The 21,515-nt window shown below is 44.1% G+C and overlaps 1 protein-coding gene across 16 annotated transcripts in view; it reads left to right on the forward strand.

The window, feature by feature from the left end:
• ARHGEF7 (Rho guanine nucleotide exchange factor 7) overlaps nucleotides 1-21,515 on the forward strand; it is a 181,236-nt gene that overhangs the window by 122,101 nt on the left and 37,620 nt on the right. For all 16 annotated transcript variants that reach the window (XM_035294224.3, XM_035294248.3, XM_035294229.3 and 13 more), the window contains 2 exons: nucleotides 2,177-2,271; nucleotides 2,508-2,603. In XM_035294224.3, the coding sequence (XP_035150115.1) occupies nucleotides 2,177-2,271; nucleotides 2,508-2,603 (191 nt within the window). The remainder of the gene's footprint in view (nucleotides 1-2,176; nucleotides 2,272-2,507; nucleotides 2,604-21,515) is intronic.

Consider the following 21,515-nt stretch of genomic DNA (forward strand, 5'->3'; position numbering starts at 1 on the left):
TGGAGTAGTTTTTGGTACTTATGGGAAGCTTTCATTTCTACATCCAGTGCTTAGTGCTGTGATGGACAAAAGGTCATTGTATTTTCTTCTCATATTCCTGCTAGTTACAGTTGCTAGTGGCTGTTTTCTTTCTTATCTCACATAGGAACATTTTTCTGTTTGAAATAAGTATATAGGTTTTCAGGCATGCACCGAGCAGTATTAAGTTGGTATTCAGCATTTGTAATTATGCTAAATAATATTTTGTATCTTTAACATTGGAAAAGGACTTTTCTTACATGTCAGTGACAGATCTTATTTTATCTTCTTTAGTTTGAGATCCTGTTATGCTTGGCTGGCTTCTGATGTTGTGGAGAACAGGCCTGGTTTGGGGTGTGTCTCTGGGTGCAGTGCCTGGCATCACTGTATGCCTCTGTTCACTGGGCCTTTGACATCTGTGTTCAACAGGAATGTCATAGAAGGAAGACATTGTGGTTGTGGGCCCCGAACAGCCAGCTCCCTGCAGGGCCCCTCGCTCTGGCTCCCCCACAGCTGTCTCCCATGAATAGACCCCTTCAGGGATGAGCCAGAGTTTCTTGTCACTAGTGGAAGAGCCTCTGTTTCCCGCCCCCCCCCCCACCCCTAGTAGTTTAGAAAGTGATTTAGTCAGATTTGCATTTGCTCAGGATGACTATTTACTCAGGAATGTGCTCTTTCTCAGAGTTTACAGTCAACTGTGTAGCAAACAGAATAATGGTCCAGGTTATCTTTACTAAGGCATTTGTATTATCAAAAATTACAGGGAGAAAACTGAGCATGTTTACTTAATATCTTTATTACTTCTGTACAGTTTCTTTGGTATGAGTAATTTAAAATGTGTCGTTAGCTCTGGGAGACAAATAGCACATCTTAATGCATGTACTAGATGCACAGAAGACTCATGAAATGTGATTTTCTGGTGGAAAAAGCACTAGCTCTCCAGCAGAGTCAGGTGAAAAAGCGTGGAGGCAAGGATTCCACTTTTTTCACTTAGGTCACCCCCTCAGTCTGATGCCAAAGAAGACAGTGTGGTGCAGTGCAGTGGCAGGAGGACCTGGGGCTACTCCCAGCTGTTTGAGTCGGGAGAAGTAGTTTCTCTAGGAGGAGAGGTGGTGTGTGCAGAGCACCTTGCTCGGTGCCAGGAGTGCAAGGAGCACCTGCAGTTGACATCCAGGCGCCTCCTGGCTCCGCCCTGGGCCAGGAGTGGTAGCTGCAGTGGTAGCTGGTGGAAAGCATCCTGCTTGGTTTCACCAGTTTACACTCCATATTTATCTGTCAGTTTTTAAGACTTATTTTTGCCTAGTTTGCTACACTAATCCAGGGTATCAGGAAACATTTTAATTTTAAGGTTAATTTGTAATTATTCTGCTATCTTTAAATGAAGTAGTAAAGATTGTTTACATTGATAAACCTTTAATTTTTAGTAAATGTGGTAATAAGGTGGTCTGAGACTGTTCATATTTACTAGGGAAAATCTATAGTTCCTAGAAATTGATTTCAGTTTTTAGATGCAGTCTAAAGAGTACACTGTTTTTTTAGTTGAGATAAATTTTACATTCGTTAAAGTGCATGGATTTTAAAGGTACAGTCTGATGAACTTTGACAATGTATCTATCTGTTGTAACCGGTTCCCAAATCAAAATACAGAACCTATTTATCACCTTAGAAATTTACCTCATTCGCCTTTCCCTGTTGTCCTCCCCATCCTACCCGTCACCTCTTCTCTGATTTCTGTCACCATAGATTAGTTTTGCCATCTCTTAGACTTCACATAAATGGAATTATGCAGGGTGTGTGTTGGGGGATGGCTTCTTTTGCACCGCACAGTGTTGTCGAGATTCGTCTGTGCTGCTGTGATTACAGGCGGCTCTCCTTTTGATGTAAACGGACATGGTATCTGATGACGGAATTCATGCCAGGTGTACCTGTGTCAGATGAGGTTGGCAAGAAGAAAAAGTCAGTTGTGTGGCCTTCGTAATCATTCATTACGTGGGTTTAGTAGTCAGTGTCAAAAGGAATGGTGATACTCAACGCCTTCGTGTTATGTGGAAGTAACAGTATGAATTGAACAATGGTGATGAACTGTCCAAAGTGTATAAATCTTAGTGTCAAATAGCAATTGAAATGTCAAATAACACATATTCATCATTTATTATAGGTGCTACAGAATATTTTAGAAACAGAAAATGAATATTCTAAAGAACTTCAGACTGTGCTTTCAACCTACCTACGGCCATTGCAGACCAGTGAGAAGTAAGTTAGCTGATAAATTGCATTAACTGTAAACTAGTCTAAACCTTAGGCTGTTCTCTTGTATTTTCAGAGAATAGAGGGTTAAATAGTGTAACAGAATTTAGGGTACCGGTTGGCCTTACACATCAGCAGTTTGTCTATCAGGTTAAGACTTCAGGTTGACATTGGGATGGCAAAGGCGAAGAATGTAAGTGACACTGTTTACATATTTTTACTGTTATTTTTCTTGGCTCTAGGTTAAGTTCAGCAAACATTTCATACTTAATGGGAAATCTAGAAGAAATATGTTCTTTCCAGCAAATGCTCGTACAGTCTTTAGAAGAATGCACCAAGTAAGTGAGATGCTAAAAGTTGGCAACGCTCAGGTTGGTATAATTGGTATTTAAAAGATTAAGTGTGGCATAATTTTAGAATTCGCATTTCTGAAGATGCAAACTGAAGTTATTTTAAATCTTTGGGGTAAATCAGCCTTTATAGTCAGAGCTTTATTTTAGACCGTCTCGTTTATATAGCAGGAATCTTCAGAGAAACACTTGACAAGAATGGTGGTTTTTAAGGTGTTCCGTAGAGGACTAGGAGGGATGAAGAGCCTCTGGGAGAGACAGAGAATGGCCTGACGTCAAGAGCACTGAGGGGACAAGTGGCTCAGTGCCTTGTGTGCCTCGGGTGCTGTACAGGCGGCCTTGAAGGCCAGGTCTTTTCAGCAGCGTCCTCTAGCTTGCCTGCTGTTTCGGGCCTTCCAGAAGCAGATACGGTGCTTCTTGAAATAACATATTAGGTTGGTGCAAAAGTAATTGTGGTGTTGGACTGTGAATTTTAAATCATAACCAGGCTTAGGCACATCTTTATTAATTAAGAACCATTCCAGTCAACACATTTTTTTGCCAGTGAGAAATAAGTTTATTCCTGCAGTGTAAAACTCTGTGCTTCAGGATTCGACAAACTCTTGGAAAAGTGTTTTCTGCATCCTGCTGGTTGTGGAAGCATTTTCCCTGCAAAAAGTTGTCGAGATGCTTGAAGTGGTTGATGAGAGGTCAGGTGAATATGGCGGATGAGGCAAAACTTGGTTGCCCAATTTATTCGACTTTTGAAATGTTGGTTGTGTGCCGTGTGGTTGGGTGCTGTCCTGGAGAAGAACTGGGCCCTTCCTGTTGACCAGTGCTGGCGGCAGGCGTTGCAGTTTTCAGTGCCTCTCATTGACTCGCTGAGCGTACTTCTCAGGTGTAGTGGTTTTGCTGAGATTCAGAAAGCCGCAGTGGGTCAGACCAGCAGCAGACCACCAAACAGCAACCGTGATTTCTTTTTTCTGGTGCAAGTTTGGCCTTGGGAAGTGCTTTGGAGCTTCTTCCCAGTCCAACCACTGAGCTGGTCCAACCGCTTTAACATTTTGTCGTATAAGATCCACTTTTCGGCACACATCACAATCCAATCAAATGGTTCATTGTTGTTGTTTAGAATAAGAGAACATGGCACTGCAAAATGACAGTTTGTAAAATTTTTCACTGAGCTTATGAGGTAGCACCCACTTACTCAGCCTTTTCACCTTTTCAGTTTGCTTCCAATGCCGATGGCCTGTAGAATGGTTGGTGTTGAGTTCTCACCAGCTCCTCGTGTAGTCGTAGAGAATCGGCTTCGGTGGTTGCTCTCTGTTGGTCGTCGTCAGCTTCTGACGGCCACAGCGCTCCTCATCCTCCAGACTCGTCTCCTCTGCAGAACTCCTTGACCCCCGCTGCATTGCACGTTTGTTAGCAGTTCCTGGGCCGGTGCGGTGTTGATCTTGCAAATTGTCCCCACTGCGTAATGACCCATTTTGAACTGGAATAAGAAAATTGCTCAGATTTACCTTTTGTCTAATCTTTTCTGTAGTCTAAAACATAAAATAAACAGCAAGTACCAGATCATGAGCAAAAAACCGTAAAGCTAGAAATACGCATGAAAGTGATGTCTAATCACATTTATTTAAGAACGTATTCCAGTATCTAATGGCAAATTTCAACAGTGCAAAAACCGTGAAAACGTTTGCACCAGCCTAATATAATGTGCTTTGAGGTTTTGTTGCTTTTCTGAAATTTTCCTTTGGAGGGACGGAGGCCTGTGCTGGATGATCAGCCATCGGTTTTTTTCTGTGTGACTATTTTATGTTCTTTGTTTACATCAGGTATTAAAGGGTATTTATTAATTTCCTGCCAGGTGACGTCAAACAGTTGTGTGCATGGAAAGTTTTAGGTTTTACTAATCTGCCAGGTGATCTTTACTTGTGGATTTGATAAAGCCGACACAGTTTTTTTTTGTAATTGTCTTTGATCGTCATTTATGTAACCCTCAGGAAAGACCGCAGTACATGATTCCCTTGGATTCTGGTTGGTCTCTGTTTTTTCATTCAGCTTGTGTCTTTTTAGGTTTGGAACTTGGTGATGGAGTGGCCTTCCTTTTGTGCCACTAATTCTTTGAATCTGTGACACTTTACCAACCATGATGAAAATACTTTGTTCCCTTAACTTTTTGGCTGTGCTTTGAGGTTTTTTCAAGGCATTTTATACTGGACTGTCGATATGGCAAGGAACGCTGAATGCCAGAGGAACAGAATGTTTTAGAAACAGAAAATGAATATTCTATAGAACTTCAGACTATACTTTTAGCCAATCTGTAGGCCATTGTTTTTACTTTTATAGCATTTTTTGTTTACGTAAAGTGGCATTATTTACATGACCATGGAAGAATAGTTTTGGAATCACTTTGGTTTGATTTGCTAATCATTTGAAGTCTTTGTAAGAGTTCATATTGTGCTAAAAGTGGAAGTAAATGCTTGCCTCCATTTTTCTCATTAGCTGTAGATAATGTCTAAAAGTTGTCACAGTACATTTAAAAAGTACAGTTTGTAGTACCTCTGTTGGGCATTATATTAACGCTGTGAATTATTATCCTCACTTTTTTGATTAAAAAGCTGAAATAAAGGGCAGTAAAGTAATAGGCTGGAAGCCACGTGTTGTTCACTAAGGCTTTAGTCCTTACATGATCTAAGAATTCATTATGGCTTAGGTATTAGTTTGACCAATTTTCTCAAATTTATGCTACATGTATGCGAGGTGTTAGAGTTCCACAGGGAAATGGAACGTACAAGACAAAGTTTTCCTTCTTAGCTATTTCTCTTTTTTATTATGAATATTCTGACATTTTCATTGTTTCCCGTTTTTAAGACAGTTAATTTCGTCTTTTTGTTCTGTATGTCAAATTTCTGTACCACTTTACAGTTTACCAAATGATATATATATATATACATATATTTGTGTGTGTATAGCAGTTTCACGTTCATTCTTTTTTTTTTTTTGGGATGCAGAGTCTTTTCACTCAGGCTGGAGTGCAGTGGCACGATCTCAGCTCACTGAAACCTCTACCTTCTGAGTTCATGCTATTGTCTTGTCTCAGCCTCCTAAGTAGCTAGGATTACAGGAGTGCACTGCCACACCCGGCTAATTTTTTTTTTTTTTTTTTTTTTTTTAAGATTTCTTGTGGAGACGGTTTCACCATGTTGGTCAGGCTGGTCTTGAACTCCTAACCCCAAATGAACCCACCCACCTCAGCCTCCCAAAGTGTCGGGATTACAGGCATGAGCGAGCCACCACGCCTGGCCTTCATATGAATTATTTCTTTTGATTTTCTCATCTCTACACAGACTTGATTCCTAGATGTCCAGCCCCTTTCACAGCTGCCTGTTGGTTAGACCAGGAGGTGACAAACTATACGCTGGGTCACATTCCGCCTGCCACCTGTTTCTATAAAGTTTCACTGCACACGCTGAACTTGTCCATTCACACATTGTTAACGGCTGTGTGTGTACTACAGTGGCGGCACTGGAGTTGTGATACAAACAGTGGCTCACATACCTCAAATATTTACTCCTTTGCTTTTGATAGAAAATTGGCCAACTCCACCTGAGATGTGCTTTCTCCCTTGGGACCTCGACCTAGCCCTGACCTCTCCATTCCCTGTGTGTTCTGAGGCCTATGTTTGTTTCTTGGTATCTTTGCCACGTAGGATGTCTGTCTTCCCTCATGAAAATTGAAGTTTCTATCTGTTGTCATTTTTTATCAAGTGGAGGAACACTTTATTTTTTATTTTTTTGTAATTCAGGTCTGTTACTGACAAAAGTGATCACAGAGTTTGCTGTCTGAAAATTGCTGCCTTCATTCCCGAAGATTTTTTTTGCTGGATACTGAGCTCTAGGTGACAGATTTTTTGTTTCAGCACCTGAAGGGTGTTTGTTGCTCCACTGTCTTCTGGCCTTCACTGTGCCTGGCGATTGTATCTGATGGTGACCTTCATTATATTCTGATCAGTACAGTTTCAGATGGTTGTTCCCCTGCCCGTTTTCTAGAGTTGAATTTAGTTTTTAGGTTTTTGGCATCTTGATGGTGATTGTCTCGGGTGTGGTTTTCTGACTTCTCAAACTTGAAAATTTATCTTTTTACCAAATGTGGGGAATTTGGGGACGTTATTTCTTTAAATATGTTTCTGCTTTTCTTTGGGACTCCACCTACGTGTATGGAGACCATTTACACCAGCGTGTAAAGTCTCAGAGGCTGTGTTTACTGCCTTCTAACCTGGTCTCCCTCTGCTCTTCAGGTGGAATGGCGTCTGCCATGCCCTCGGGTTCACTGGCCACCTCTCTACTCTCCTTCATCCCGTGCAACAAGTCTTTAGTTTGAGAATTTTTTTTTTCTAGAATTTGTTTCACTTAAAAATTTTAGTTCTCTGCTAAGATTTTATATTTGTTCATTCACTACAGGAATATTTGTCTTTATATCTTTTAGCAAGAATTAGACTCCTTTAAGGTCCCATCTGCTAATTGTCTTTTGTTGTGAGGATGGGTTACGTCTTCTTGATTTTTTTTATTTCTAGCGACTCTGAATTGTGTCCTGTTTACTGTGGATTGGAAACTCTTGGTCATGTTCAGTTTGCCTGAAGAGTATTGATTTGTTTGTTTGTTTGACAGGCATTTAACTTGGTCAGAATTGCCAGCTCTCCCTTGGCAGATGCTCAGATCTCAGTCCACTTATTTTAGATTCAGCTGATCTGTAGCTGGCCTTGTGCACGAGTTCTTTCTGCCATCAGCCAGAGATTTGGGCAGAATTTAGGGACAGAATTCTGGCTCACACTCACTGTGATTTTCTCCCAACTTGCAGCAGCTCCAGTTGAACCAAACCCTGTGGATTTTTATTGGAGTTTTAACCATTCCACACAACAGAGTTGGCTGCCGTTAGCTTAAAAGTTGAGATAGCACGAGGTGCCCTGCCCATTCTTTTTTCAAAATGTCCATTCTTTTCCAGAGTATACCTGATGTTAACTAACAAGTGATTGAGGCAGGTCTCAATCGTTAGAGGTTTATGTAGTTGCAGTTGAGGATATGGCAGATAACAGGAGCATTTGTGCTTTTTCCAAAGGGGGCTTTGAGAACTTCAGTATTTGAAGGGGAAGGAGCAAGCGGGAGGGGAAAAAGGGAGGCTGGGGAGACAGTGAGGCAGATGCTGACATTGTTGAGCCTCAGATTAGCCTCAGTATTCCTGTGTTTTACCTGTGAAAGAGGGAGTAGAGGAAAGTCAGTTGTGCGTTTGTCTCAGGGTTCTCTCTCACAGGAAGGATGATTCCTGCTCCTTTTGTCCTTGTCTGTAACTATGAAGACAAGCCGGTAATTGACATTGCCAGGGTGAGATACAATAGAACTTGGTTTTTGGGCTAGTTTATAGTGGGGGTGTATGTTCTGATAGATTTAGGGGATCACAAGAAATCTCCTGTGAGCACTTTGTGAGGAAGGCCATCTGGGAAGCTATGTGGCCTTCTGTAGTTGTGGGAACCTGGCTTGTGGATGAGGCCATGACACAGGGTTGTGGAATGACAGCTGTCCGTTTGGCAACAAAAGGCAGGCAGTATTGCACAGCTCAGTTCCCAGGCTCCACTTCCCCCAGCGATGTGAGTCTGTGTCCCAAGATTCTGTTACCTTTCATGTTACTTTGGAGTGCCTCTAGGTAGTCACTTTCTATTTATTTTTGTAAATTTTTGATGTTATTGTAGGTGAGACAGTTTGATGGGAGTAACTTGACTATAGCCAGATTTAGAGAACCCGTTTCCTTTCATAGCTTTTCAAATCACAGTTCTTGCTTCCAGCAGCTCTGCAGGGCTCCTTGAAATCATGCTTTGTCTCGGCTCTCGATTCAAAACGAAAGTACAGTCTGCCTTACGTTCCCTCGTGCAGCGTGCCGCATTAGTAGCGGCACACTGTGGTTTGTGTTGGGAGGTTGTGATTTCTGGAAGGTCCCCAGCTTGCCCAGAGTGCCTTTCTCAGGCATGCATTCAGTGCTGCGTACACACGGCCACCGCATGCCTGATGCTGGCGGGCTGCTGACAGACCCTGTCCTAGTGCAGCTTATTGTATAGTGTGGGAGCCAGATAATTGAAAATTGTGTGAATAGTTAGAAGGCTACAATTTCGGAAATGCTTATGAAAGAAATCAAGTCAGGTGCCATAGGCAAACTTGAGGGAAAGATCGTTGAGCACTGAGGGGCGAATGGAGGTAACCAGGCAAAAAACGGGAGGAGAAGGTTTTTTCTCACGTCGGCACTTCTTTGATTCTCTGACACTAAGTTTCCAGGGTTCAGTTCTATTCTGACATTTGTCTCCCACAGAACTGCCACATTTAAAACCCAACTGCATATGGGGTGCCCAAGCTATTCATACCCCTACCTGACCGTCTACAGATTTGAGGGTTCCCATGACTCCGCTCAGGTTTGATAATTTGCTAGAGTGATCCATGTAACTCAGGAAAGTGCTTTACTTCCTGGTACCAGTTTATTATGAAGGATGCAACTCAGAATGTGATGGATAGAAGAAAGGCGTAAGGTGAGGGATGAGAGTGGAGTTTCCAGGCCCCCTGGGTACAGCACCTCCCAGTACCTCCATGCTTTGTAGCCTCAAATCTTTCCAAGCCCCTGTCCTTGGTGGCTTCTAACGTAGGCTCTGTTAAGTAGGCATGATTGACTAGATCACCGGATATTCCTGATTATTGCGATCTCCAGCCCCCTTGTCCTCCCTGCAGGTGGTCGGGTGGGGCCGAAAGTTCCTCTGATCATGGTAGTCTTTGCGGCACCCAGCCTGCACCCTGTAAGCTGTCTGGGGTCTGACCTAGAGTACCTTGTTAGCATAGACTCAGGTATGACAGAAAGGGGTTCATGATGGGTAACAAAAGACCCTTCTGTCACTCAGGAAATTCCAGTGGCTTTGGGAGCTCTTTGCCAGGAACCGGGGACATTTTATCTAATACGACAGGAGAGACTGCCCTGTGGTGGGCATTGGCCGTGGCTGAGCCTGTGGTCGCAGAGCAGTGGAACAATAGGAGCACAGATGGGCAGTGAGATCAGGGCCTGGAGTCCTTTGATTGGATCTTAGGTGACTGTCAAGAGTAGTTGGAAGGCATTGATAGATTTGAGGCTTGGCAGTATTACAGTCAGCGTTCTTCTGTAAAAGGAACTGTCTGCTCTGTGAAGAGTGGTCTGGGTGAGGCGGAGGGCAGAAGGACGCAGAGACTCCAGAGAGGAGGGTGTTGAGTTTTGTTGGGATTCTTTTCCATGTTGAATAAAAAATATATATGACCTTTAAAGTCACTGACTGATAACCACTCGGTAGTTATTTTGTGGAAGCATTTATGAAAGTGACTTAGCGAGTCTTTTTTGCTTAGGCGTTGGAGTCAGTGCTTCTGGGATACATGGCAGGTTTAGGCAGCGACTTCTCCCGGAACCACCCTGAACCAGGAAGTGGGTTGCCACTTTCACATACACTCATGCATGCATGCATGCATGCATGCATGCATTCATTCATTCTCCTGTTTTCATTTTTTCCCCTAGAATGACCCTATGCCTAGAATTATTTTGTAGCTTATATGACTTTTTCCAAGCATTCTTTTATCCCAAAAAGGAATCTCTTTGTTCTGTGGTTGCCATTGCAGTCGATACTTCCAAAGTGGGAGGAGTGCCCTGGGGCCTTGCCCTCCTGAGGTCCTTGTGTGGTCCTGGAAGGTCCACAGCGGGTGACTTGCTCAGCATTGGGGGGAGAGGCCTAGATGGCATAAAAGTCTCATTATGAAATGCCCAGAAACTATAGAATAGGACAGATTGAAAAGCCACCAAGAAACTTTTCACCCGAACATAATTATTATTGATGTTGCCATCTGCATCTCTAAGCTTTGGAGTTTGAGAGAACACATGCATAATTAGGGCCAGGATTGAGAGCCTGCCTGTGGCATTTGACCTCAGTATGGGGCAGGTGTGAATAGCACAGGCAGAGGCTCCTCCTTCCTGGTTGTCCAGTACAGAGGACATTATGTGTTGCCGCAAATTGAATGATTGCAGATGTGCAAAAAAGGCATCGCAAAAGAGAGCCGTGGAAGAATTCCAACCATGGTAGTGTCCTTAGGAGAGCTTTTTAAATAGTGCCTTAATGGCAGCTCATGTCTCACCTGTTGGCTGTCTTCCTATCAAGGTGTGCAGTGAACTTCCATGTACAGACCCACTATCTATTGAATTCTTAGTGTTCCTGGTACTTCTCACTTATTAACTCATTGTATCCTTTAAAGGACCCCTGAGGCAGGTGTTTAAGGATAAGAAAGTTAGGACACTAAGAGGCTGAGGGACTTGCCTAAGGTCACACCACTGGTAACTGGGGACTCAAATTTGGAGACAGGTTGTCTTCATTCAAGGTTTGTGAAAGGTCAATTCTACGAGTCTCTGACTCCTAGTTCCACCTCTTTGAGTTGGCAGTGCTTTTCCCAGGCCTGGCAGCTTCTCACCCCACCCTCTGCTGCCCTAAGGCAACCCTAGTGAGACAGCCAGTTAGGTTCCTCTCCCAGGGCCAGGCCCCCTTCTCCTGTTGGGGACAGGGCCCCTGCCTCACTTGGGGAGAGGAAAGCGTGTAGTAGAGAGAGATAAGATAGTGAGTGCTCTCTCAGGATAGCATTTGAAATACAGTTTTCCTTCACACTATTATTCTAAGTGTTGGAGAATTCCCTCTACTAGATGATTTACCGTAGACCCTGTTTCAGTGTGATTTAAAGAGTCTTTGGACTAGTCTGGGAATGTGAAACAGAGGCTTGTAGAAAATTGCTTCTGTGGGAAAATGAAGTCTTGGAATCTACTGGTATCTTTTAATCAAGTTTTTAAAATAAAACTCATATGTTGGGAATTTGCTTCTAGTTTATGATAAAAAAGAAGGTTGAATTCTGTTGAAAATAGGACCTCAGAAGATGTTCCTCTTATGGAACATCCTTGTTGTACCAGATTTTATTCTTACTTATTTTGATGATGACTCAGTGGTCTTCTAATACTTCCCCTAAAGAAATACTAAAATACCCGGTAACTCTCCGGCTCTGTTTTGACGCACATGGGCTGGCGAACAGTGGAGATGACAGGATCTGCCCTGTTCTTGTCTCAGATGTGCAGCTCTTGAAATTGTGAGGGTGCCTGGACCACTGTACCCCAGAGTCTCTGCTAAGCCTGGGGTGCTAAGTCATGCTGTTTGGCGTGTGTGTAAGTGTTGCTTGGGGCCTCCTCGACCCATTTCTCCATTCCTCCTTGAGTGTTCTGGGCACGTTTCCCACCTCATTCTCTAGCCTCCCCTGATCCAGGTGCTTTGTGCTACTTTGGCCCCACTTTGGTGACGTTCAGGGCCACCTGCTGACCTTCCGCAACCCAGTTGTCATAGTTAAAATGTCTCAGAGCATCCTGGCTGTGCTTTAAGCCACCATGGGATACCTGGGATGCCTTTTCTTGTGGAGTTTCACATAGGTTTTTGATGGTTCTGCTGTGTTCTCTGGCTGTCTGGGAGATTACAGAATGCCACACCTGTGGAGGACTGCAAGGGAAACCTGCTCTTTTTATAGCTAAAGTTGAACCATGATAATGCTGATTCATGGGAACTGTGAGATTAGAGGGCAAGGTGGTGAGTCCGAACTCACCTGAGTAAAGGGTGAGTTAGAACTACCTGAGTAAAGGACTGGTCCAGTCCTTTACTCAGGTAGTTCTAATAATATGTTGTGAATTTTCTGTAAGGTGATAGTGGAGACAGTACATCAAGAGAAAGATTTTCTTCTCTAGAGACTTAAATTCTCAGCATATTTGTTTGAACTGCTTTTTGATCTGTTAACTGCTATGTTTGTAATTTTCAGTTTCTATTTTGGTGATAGTTTTTAAAAAATGTGATTTTGAGTCAACTTGTTTGAGAGGATATGGGTGCCACTAACATACGAAGGCTAGCTCAGAAGGGGGTTCGGGATAAGGTGCTGAGTTCCCTTTGGGGTTGCTCTGAATCTCTGTTGGAGATGTTTAATGGGCAGTTGGCCAGCCCTGGGGTCACAGGGGAGGTTGGCAGCAGAGACTGGGAGCCGCAGACTTCCCACCCGGCTGCTGGATGTGTGGGAGAGGTGTTGCCCAGCTAAGGGTTACGTTTGGATTGACAGCTCTGCTGCTCGCTTGCCTCCTGTTACTTGCCCATGTCTGTCTCAGTGTCTATAAAGCAGGGGGGCTGGTGTCACCTACCCGGACTCTCATGGGAGTGGCCTGGTACTTACAGAGCCATCTGCAAATGCTCAGGGACCTGCTTGGTGTGCCTGGAGCTGAGGTCCTCCAGCCTCTGATTTGTAACTTTTGTTGTGAATATGTTACTTCACACTGGCTTTGGAGGGCCCTAAGTGAGCTTGGCTGGCATTGCTGAGAGAAGATCTGTTTTCTCTCACATTAGTGAGGGACTTCTTTTTCCTCACATCACGCACCCCCCCCCGCCCCCCGCAGCTTTGTCTTCATTCATTTCATTGCCTGCCTTTAGACTCAGGGACATTTTGTGACTGTGTTTAACTGGGGAACATTTCTTTGTGGAAGGTGGGGTGACGGTGCTTTCTTTTCAGTGCTGCTTTTCTCTTTGCTGAAGTGTCGGGGATGTCTGGCAGGCAGGCAGTTGGCCAGGTATGGAGTCAGGTTGGAAGTAGGGAATGACTTCATGAACTCCATGAATGGTGTAATGCATTGCTATGATACTTCATTCATTGTCTGCCTGTTATTTTTAACGTGGATATTTTAATTACTATTTTTTTCCTAAAATAGCTGGATGCTTTTTAGCTGGAGACCACTTGTTTTTAACCACCAGCTGGTTAAGCCCACCAATACCTATATTTGGAATGGTAGAAAACAGCAAAATGTGTGCTTCATCTTATTCTTAACCTACACTTATCAGTTACCTGACTAGCAGGTTACAGCTACGGAGGAGGCTGTAGCTACGGCATAAATGAAAGAAGGCAGGAAGGTTTCACTTGGAAGGTGATGGAGAAATGGAGTAAACGTTCAGGAAAGAAATGTTTTTGATGATTAAGGAAGCTTTATAAATGGCATGTGGGGAGGCCCAGGGATTGGAACCATGGGTGGGCACTTGGATGTTTTTAGCCACCATGCCTCCTTTTGTAGAGGGTTACCTGTGGCACGTTCTCCCTGCCCACACTCAGGTTCTGTCCTGAGCCTGCTCTGCTTCTCACTTGATGCAGTGTGGTCTCCACCATCCCTGGTCTTTCAGCGTCACGGTCAGTTGCTGGCTCCTGCCTCTGAACTTGGCCTTTCCGGATCAGCTCTCGCTTGTCTTTTCGTGTTGGTGCCGATCTCTATGGAGACCTTCAGTCAGCCTGCTTCAGGAATCCGGCGGTGTCGTCGTCGTCGTCTCCTCCTTCCCCCCCCCCCCCCCCCCCGCTCAGGCTCTCTCTTATCACTCACCTGTTGATTCTTTCTAGAAACCTTTGGCATATCTTTAACTCTTCCCTCTCCTCCACCTGGAGTCACTTGCTGAGCTACCTGTTCTGTGCCTGACCCGTCCTGAATGCTGTCATTCAGGTCCCCTGGGTTTTCCTGGTGTCTTTGTAGTAACCTAATTGGACTCTGACTTCTGGTTGGTTCCTGTTCTGTTGGCTTCTCCACCAGCACTGGCCGTGCTGAAATGGTTCAACCTGGAAACCGGGTGACGCCTCTTCCTTCGCTTCTTTGTATACAGCTTCGCCAGCTGATCCTTGAGACTTTTGCATAGGTCCTGTTAAAATCGTGGCAGTTTTTGCTTTTTGGAAACAGCTAATATAGATTGGTTCCAAAGTTGTAATAATCTACAGATGTCCCTCTACAGATGGGACATCCCTTTTTAGCCTCTGTGCTCAGGCCTTGGGTCCTGAGCCTTTCTTGCTGTTCCCTGGTGGGGCTGAAAAGTAGGATTTCCCTCCCACGGAGCTCTCCTTAACTATTCCCTTTGTTTGGATTCACTTCCTCTCATCTTCTTAATTAAAATCCTACTTAACCCTCCAGTCCCAGTAACTGCAGTTCCTAGTACAGCCTTCCCTTTGTCTCTTGCGTTTCGTTTGCAGGTCCGTCCTGATTTCGTTTTAGTGATGGATGCCTTTCAGTGTTGTCACAGACATCAGTAGAGTGAGTTCCCATTTGTTGCCTTGTATATGATAGGGCTTCAGTGTATCAAAGAAAATACCCAGTGGGTTTATAAGTATTTAATTAACTGTTACATTAGTTAAATATTATGTATTGATTTGTTCAAAATTTAATTATAAAGCCTAAGATGCAAGTAACAGGGAGGAGGTGTGGAGCAAGATAGCCGAATAGAAACCTCCAGCGATTGTCCTCCCCACAGGAACACCAAATTGAACAACTGTCCACACAAAGAAACACCTTGATAAGAACTGGAAATGGGGTGAGTGATCATAGTGCTTGGTTCTAACACTGAAGAGGGTAGGAAAGACAGTCTTAAATTGCTGATAGTACCTCTCCCTGAACTTCAGCAGGAGTGGTGTAGCAGAGACAAAACCTGTGCGCTTTGGAGAGGGAGGGCTCAGTGGTGGTGGGACTCTTTATTGGAACTCAGTGCTGCCCTGTCACAGTGGAAAGCAACATGGGGCAGAACTTGGCCAGCTCCCACAGAAGTAGCGTTTGGACCAGTTCTAGCGAGAAGGCTGGTTACCCGTCCCAGCAGTTGGAACCTGAATTCTGGCAAGCCCAGCCACTGAGGGCTAAAATGCTCTGGGGTTCTAAATAAACTTGAAGGAACGTCTAGGCCACAGGGACTGCAGTCCTTGCTAAGACCTGGTGTAGTGCTGGGGCTCTGAGCCAGTGGCCCTAGGGGCACTCGCCCTAGTGAGTCATCCGCAGGGGCAGCCAAGAGAGGCCTTGCGCCACCCTCCCCCGACCACAGGCAGTGCAGCCTGCAGCTCCGGTAGAGGGGGGCAGAGTAAAGAGGACATTGTCTGGCAGCTTGGATACCAGCTCAGCCACAGTAGGAGAGGGCATCAGGCAGAGTGCCCCGAGGCTCCTGGATGACGTTTCTAGACATACCCACTGCTTTGAAGGGAAGCACCCAGTTCCTGCCAGGATTCATCATCTGCTGACTAAAGAGCCCTTGGGCCCTGAGTAATCAGCAGTGGTACCCAGGCAGAGCTCGCCATGGGCCTTGGGTGAGACTCAAAGATGAGCTGGCTTCACGTGTGACCCAGCATGTTCCCAGCTGTGGTGGCTACAGGGAGGGACTTCTGCTTGAGAAAAGGAGAGGGGACTTTGTCTTTCAGCTCAGGTACCTGCCCAGCCACAGTGAGGTAGAGCAGCACGTGGGCTCTTGCAGGCCCCCGGTTTCAGGCCTTGGCTCTTAGATGGCACTTCGGGACCTGCCCTGGGCTAGAGGGCAGCCCACTGCCCTGAAAGGAGAGTCTTGGGCCTAGCAGCATTTACCACAGACACTGAAGAGCCCCTGGGCCCTGAATGAACAACAGCGATAAACAGGCAGCACTTGGTACAGGCCTGGGGTGGTATGGCCACAGGGAGAGGTTCTTGCTTATGGAAAAGGGGAGCAAAGAGTGGGAAGGACTTTTTCTTGTGGCTTGGGTGCCACAAGTAATACTCAACTGCAGTAGAATGGTGCACAGGCTAGATTCCTGATGTTTCAGATTCCAGGCTCTGGCTCTGGATGTTATTTTTAACATTTTAAGGCCTCTCTAGACCTGCCCAGAACTGAGGGGAACTCGCCGTCCTGAGGGAAAGGACACATGCCTGTCTGGCTTTGCCACTTGCAGATTGTGGTGCCCCAGGGCCTTGAGCAAATATAGGCGGTAGCTAGGAAGTGGTTACCACAGGCCTTGGGTGCAATCCAGTGCTTGGCTGGCTTCAGGTATGAACCAGTGCAGTCCCAGTGGTGGTGACTATAGGGGTGCTTGTGTCACCCTTTCCGTTTTGGAGAAAGTAAGGGAAAAGAACAAAGAATCTCTGCCTGGTAATTGAAAATTCTTTGGGATTTTATTCAGGAACACCATGGTGGTACCTGTGTGAGTCAGCAAGAGTCACAGCATTACTGGGCTTGGGGTGCCCCAATTTGGTCTCAATGCAGCTATAACTGCAATGAGAACAAAAACTTAAATCACAACACCCAAGTCCCTTTGAATACCCGGAAAGCCTTCCCAAGTAGGATGGGTACAAACAAGCCTAGACTGTGAAGACTTCAATAAGTACGTAACTCTTCAATGCCTAATGCTGCCCAGACGCTGATAGACATCCACAAGCATGAAGTCCATCCAGGAAAACGAACTCGCCAAAGAAAGGCACCAGTAAGTGATCCTGGAGAGACAGATAAGTGACCTTTCAGGCAGAGTTCAAAGATAGCTATTCTGAGGTTCAAGTGACATTCAAGATGACACAAAGAAGGAAATCGGAATCCTATCAGATAAATTTAAAGAGATTGAAATAATATAAAAGAATCAGGCAGAAATTCTGGAGTTGAAAAAGGTAGTTGACATGCTGAAAAATGCATCAAAGTCTCTTAGCAGAATTGATCAAGCAGAGGAAAGAATTAGATAGCTTTCAGACAGGCTATCTGAAAATACACAGGGGAGACAAAGAATAAAAAACAATGAAGCGCGCCTACAAAATATTAGAAAAGAGCCCCAAAAAGGGCAAATCCAAGAGTTACTCGCCTTAAGGAGAAAGTAAAGGGAGACATGGGGTAGAAAGTGTATTCTAAGGGATAACAACAGATAACTTTTATATTAATAAAACACCAAGTAGATTTAACCCACTGAAGACTACCTTAAGGCGTTCAATGAACACTCCCATAGGTCAAGGATGAAGAAAGGATCCTGAAAGCAGAGAGAGAGGGAGGAAAAAACACCATACAAAGATGCTCCGATACATCTGGCAGCAGAGAGAGAGGGAGGAAAAAACACCATACAAAGATGCTCCGATACACCTGGCAGCAGAGAGAGAGGGAGGAAAAAACACCATACAAAGATGCTCCGATACATCTGGCAGCAGAGAGAGAGGGAGGAAAAACACCATACAAAGATGCTCCGATACACCTGGCAGCAGAGAGAGAGGGAGGAAAAAATACCATACAAAGATGCTCCGATACATCTGGCAGCAGAGAGAGAGGGAGGAAAAAACACCATACAAAGATGCTCCGATACATCTGGCAGCAGAGAGAGAGGGAGAAGAAAACACCGTACAAAGATGCTTCGATACATCTGGCAGCAGACTTCTCAGTGGAAAGTTTCCAGGCCAGGAGAGAGTGGGTGTGACTTTTAAATTTCTGAAAGCAAAAGCCTTTTATCCTAGCATAGTATATCCAGAAAAAATATCCTTCAGACATAAAGAAGAAATCCCAAACGAAAATTGAGGGATTTTATTAATACCAGTCCTGTTCTACAAGAAATGCTAAAGGGAGTTCTTCAATCTGAAAGAAAAGGACATCAGTGAGCTAAAAGAAACCATCCGAAGGTACAAAACTCACTGGTAATAGTAAGTACACAGAAGAACACAGAACAGTATTGCACTAATGGTGGTGTGTAAACTACTCATAGATGAACTGATCAAAAACTACAGCTTTTGAAGACATAGACAGTACAGTAAGATATGAATGGAAACAAGTTAAAAAGCACGAGGATAAAGTGTGGAACTTTTATTTTCTCTTTCCTTGTTTGTTATGTTATTTATGCAATCAATGTTGTCATCGTTTTAAAATAATGGGTTATAAGATATTGCAAGTCCACGGTAACCTCAAGTTAAACATACTATACATCCATAAAAAATAAAAAGCAAGAAATTAAAACCAGAGGGAATCACCTTTATGCAAAGGAACACAGGAAGGAAAAGGAAAAGATTATGCAACAAGAAGACAGATGACAAAATGGCAATAGTAAGGCCATGGTTATGAATAAACAACATTGAACTTAAATGAACTAAATCCTGCCATTAAAAGCTGCAGAGTGGCTGAATGGATTAAAAAAAAAAAAAAAAGACCCAGTGATCTGTTGCCTGCAAGAAACACACTTCACCTCTGTTAAAGATGCCTGTAGACTGGAAACAGGAATGGAAAAGGATATTTCATGCAAATGGAACCAGAAAAGAGCAGAAGCAGCTGTACTTAGAGCAAACAAAATAGATTTCAAAACAAAAGCTAGAGACAAAGAAGGTCGTTATATAATAAAGGGTGGATTCAGCAAGAGGATATAGCAGTTGTAAACACACATCAACACTGGAGCAGCCGGAGAGTATAAAGCAGATATTATTAGAACCAAAGAGAAAGATAAACCCCAATTCAATAATAGGTAGAGACTTCAACACACCACTTTCAGCACTGGACAGATTTTTCATACAGAAAAGCAACAGGAAGACGTTTGACTTTATCTGCACTTTTGAGCAAATCATCTGATAGATATTTACAGAACATTTCCTCTAGTGGCTTCAAAATACACATTCTTTTCTTCAGTGCATGGATCATTCTGAAGGATAGACCATAAATATTAAACACAAAGCAAGTCTTAAAAAATGATATTCATTTTCTAAAAATCAAAAATAATGTTATCTCTGACTACAATGGAATAAAACTCAATAGTGAGGAATTTTGGAAACTATACAGACACATGGAAATTAAACAGTATGCTCCTGAATGACTAGTGGGCCAATGAAGAAATTAAGAAAATTTAATAATTTCTTGAAACAAGTGATTATGAAAACACAGCATATCAAAAGCTATGGGTTTAGTGCAGCAAGAGCTGTACTAAGAGGAAGTTTATAGCTGGAAGCACCTATGTCAAAGAGTAGAAAAACTTCAAATAAACAACTTTCATGATACCTCTGAACAAGAAAAGCAAGAGCAAACCAAACCCAAAATTAGAACGAAAATAATAAAGATTAGAGTAGAAATAAATGAAATTGAAATATTACAAAAGATCAACAAAACTAAAAGTTGGTTTTCTGAAAAAATAAAATTGATAAACCTTTAGCCAGAGTAAGAAAAAAGAGAGAAAATCGAAATAAATAATGTTTTCTTTTTCATCTCTGATTTAAAAACTGATACTTCAGAAGTTCAAAGGCTCACCGAAGGCTGTTGTGAACAGCTGTATGCCAATAAATTGGAAAACTTAGAAGCTTTCTGGTAGTCAGCAGGAGAGGACCTGCCAGCAGTCATGTGGCTACAGGGGCTCTGTCTGTGTGTGTCTGTGTGTGTGTGTCTGCCTGTCTGTTTCTACCCTGAGTGCTTGTGTGTGTGTGTGTGTGCGCGCGCGCGCGTGCACGCACACGCGCATCTGCCTGCCTGCCTGCTTACCCTGAGTGGGAACAGGAGGCTACTTGTGAAGAGAGAGAGAGAGAGAGTGTGTGTGTGTGTGTGTGTGTGTGTGTGCGCGCGCGCGCACGCACACGCGCATCTGCCTGCCTGCCTGCCTGCTTACCCTGAGTGGGAACAGGAGGCTACTTGTGAAGAGAGAGAGAGAGAGAGAGAGAGAGAGAGAGAGAGAGAGTGTGTGTGTGTGTGTGTGTGCGCGCGCGCGCGTGCGCGCATCTCCACCCCGAGTGGGACAGGAGGCTGCTTGTGAAGTCTTGTCTGTGAAGGCTGTCTGTCGATCATGGACAGATTGCTGGGTTTTTGTGGCTGGAGATGTCTGTGGAGCCCAGCACGTAGCCCTGTCTTCATATGCATCTCAGTTTCCATCTGAAATCACTTGTTATTGAAATGAGAACCTTTCCTGTCTAGTTAGTAATACCATTAGGAGTAAGTGTGTTGTGGAGGAAACCGCTTAGCATTTCTTTGATTTCTCAAATGTTTTTGCTGAGACCCAGTCATCTTTACTCTGGGCAAGGAGGGGGGGAAAAACCCTCGGGTACCTTCTTTTACCTTGTGCTGTTGCTGTTACTGTGAAGATCTAGAGAATAGAGTATGTGTGACTTTAGCTGTCATCAGATGTTGGACCATTCATGGACACAGTGTGACACCACACCTGTAGATCATGGCTTTGCTTCTGCCAGGAGGCTTGGTGGAAGCACCTGGCATGATGCGTGGCACCTCTGGTGACCCACGTGCACCCTCCTGCTGTCCATGGCCTTGATGTAGCCCCCGTGGGGTGCCCTCCTGCACATGATCACACTCTGAAGAACAGCCTGTGGAGCACAAGAGAGAACCAGGGCGAGTATCCTCTCCTTTAACTGTGAACTCATACTCTGTGCTGGTGATTGCTGTGAGTTTGGTTGGTTGTCGTGCGGATTTAGGTCCCTAGGCGGCGTTACCTGTGGTGTATGTGGCACATTATGCTCAAGTCCTGGGATTCAGCTACTTCTGTGAGCTTTACCTGCTACTGAGTTAATGATTACAAGGGCTTCATCAGCCATGAAACTGGGGTGGCAGTGACAAAATTCTTGCAGAATTGGTTTGGGACTGAAAGAGGTAATAAAAATCTAGGGCCTCGGCTCGGGGGGCGTGAATGAAATAGGAAAAGACACTTGTACATTGAAGTAATTGTTCCTTTATAAGCTATACTGAAATACGACTTAATTTTTAATAATTAATGAAGTGTCAGAAATGAAAATCAGTTTATCTCAATTTTCATTTCTGAATGGATCGGGGCTGTGGCACTGGACCAGATAGGAGTTGAAATCTTAGCATACATCGTGGCCCAGCACTGAGCAGTATTTCTGCAGTATGAGAATTTAACCCATTTTAGGTAACACATAGCCGATAATTTTCCTGTGCCGCATTTCTGGCAGTGTTCTTTTTTTGTTCATCCACCTTTGGCCTTCCATCATTACTCAGTTATCTTCAGTCCTCCCAGTGAGGCACACAGGGTTCTGTCATCCTAGAAGCCAGCCTCTTGCAGTGCTGTACTGTGTCCCTGAGCATCAACATCACCTGCT

The sequence above is a fragment of the Callithrix jacchus genome, chromosome 1, assembly GCF_049354715.1.
Source record: "Callithrix jacchus isolate 240 chromosome 1, calJac240_pri, whole genome shotgun sequence".
NCBI lineage: Eukaryota > Metazoa > Chordata > Mammalia > Primates > Cebidae > Callithrix > Callithrix jacchus.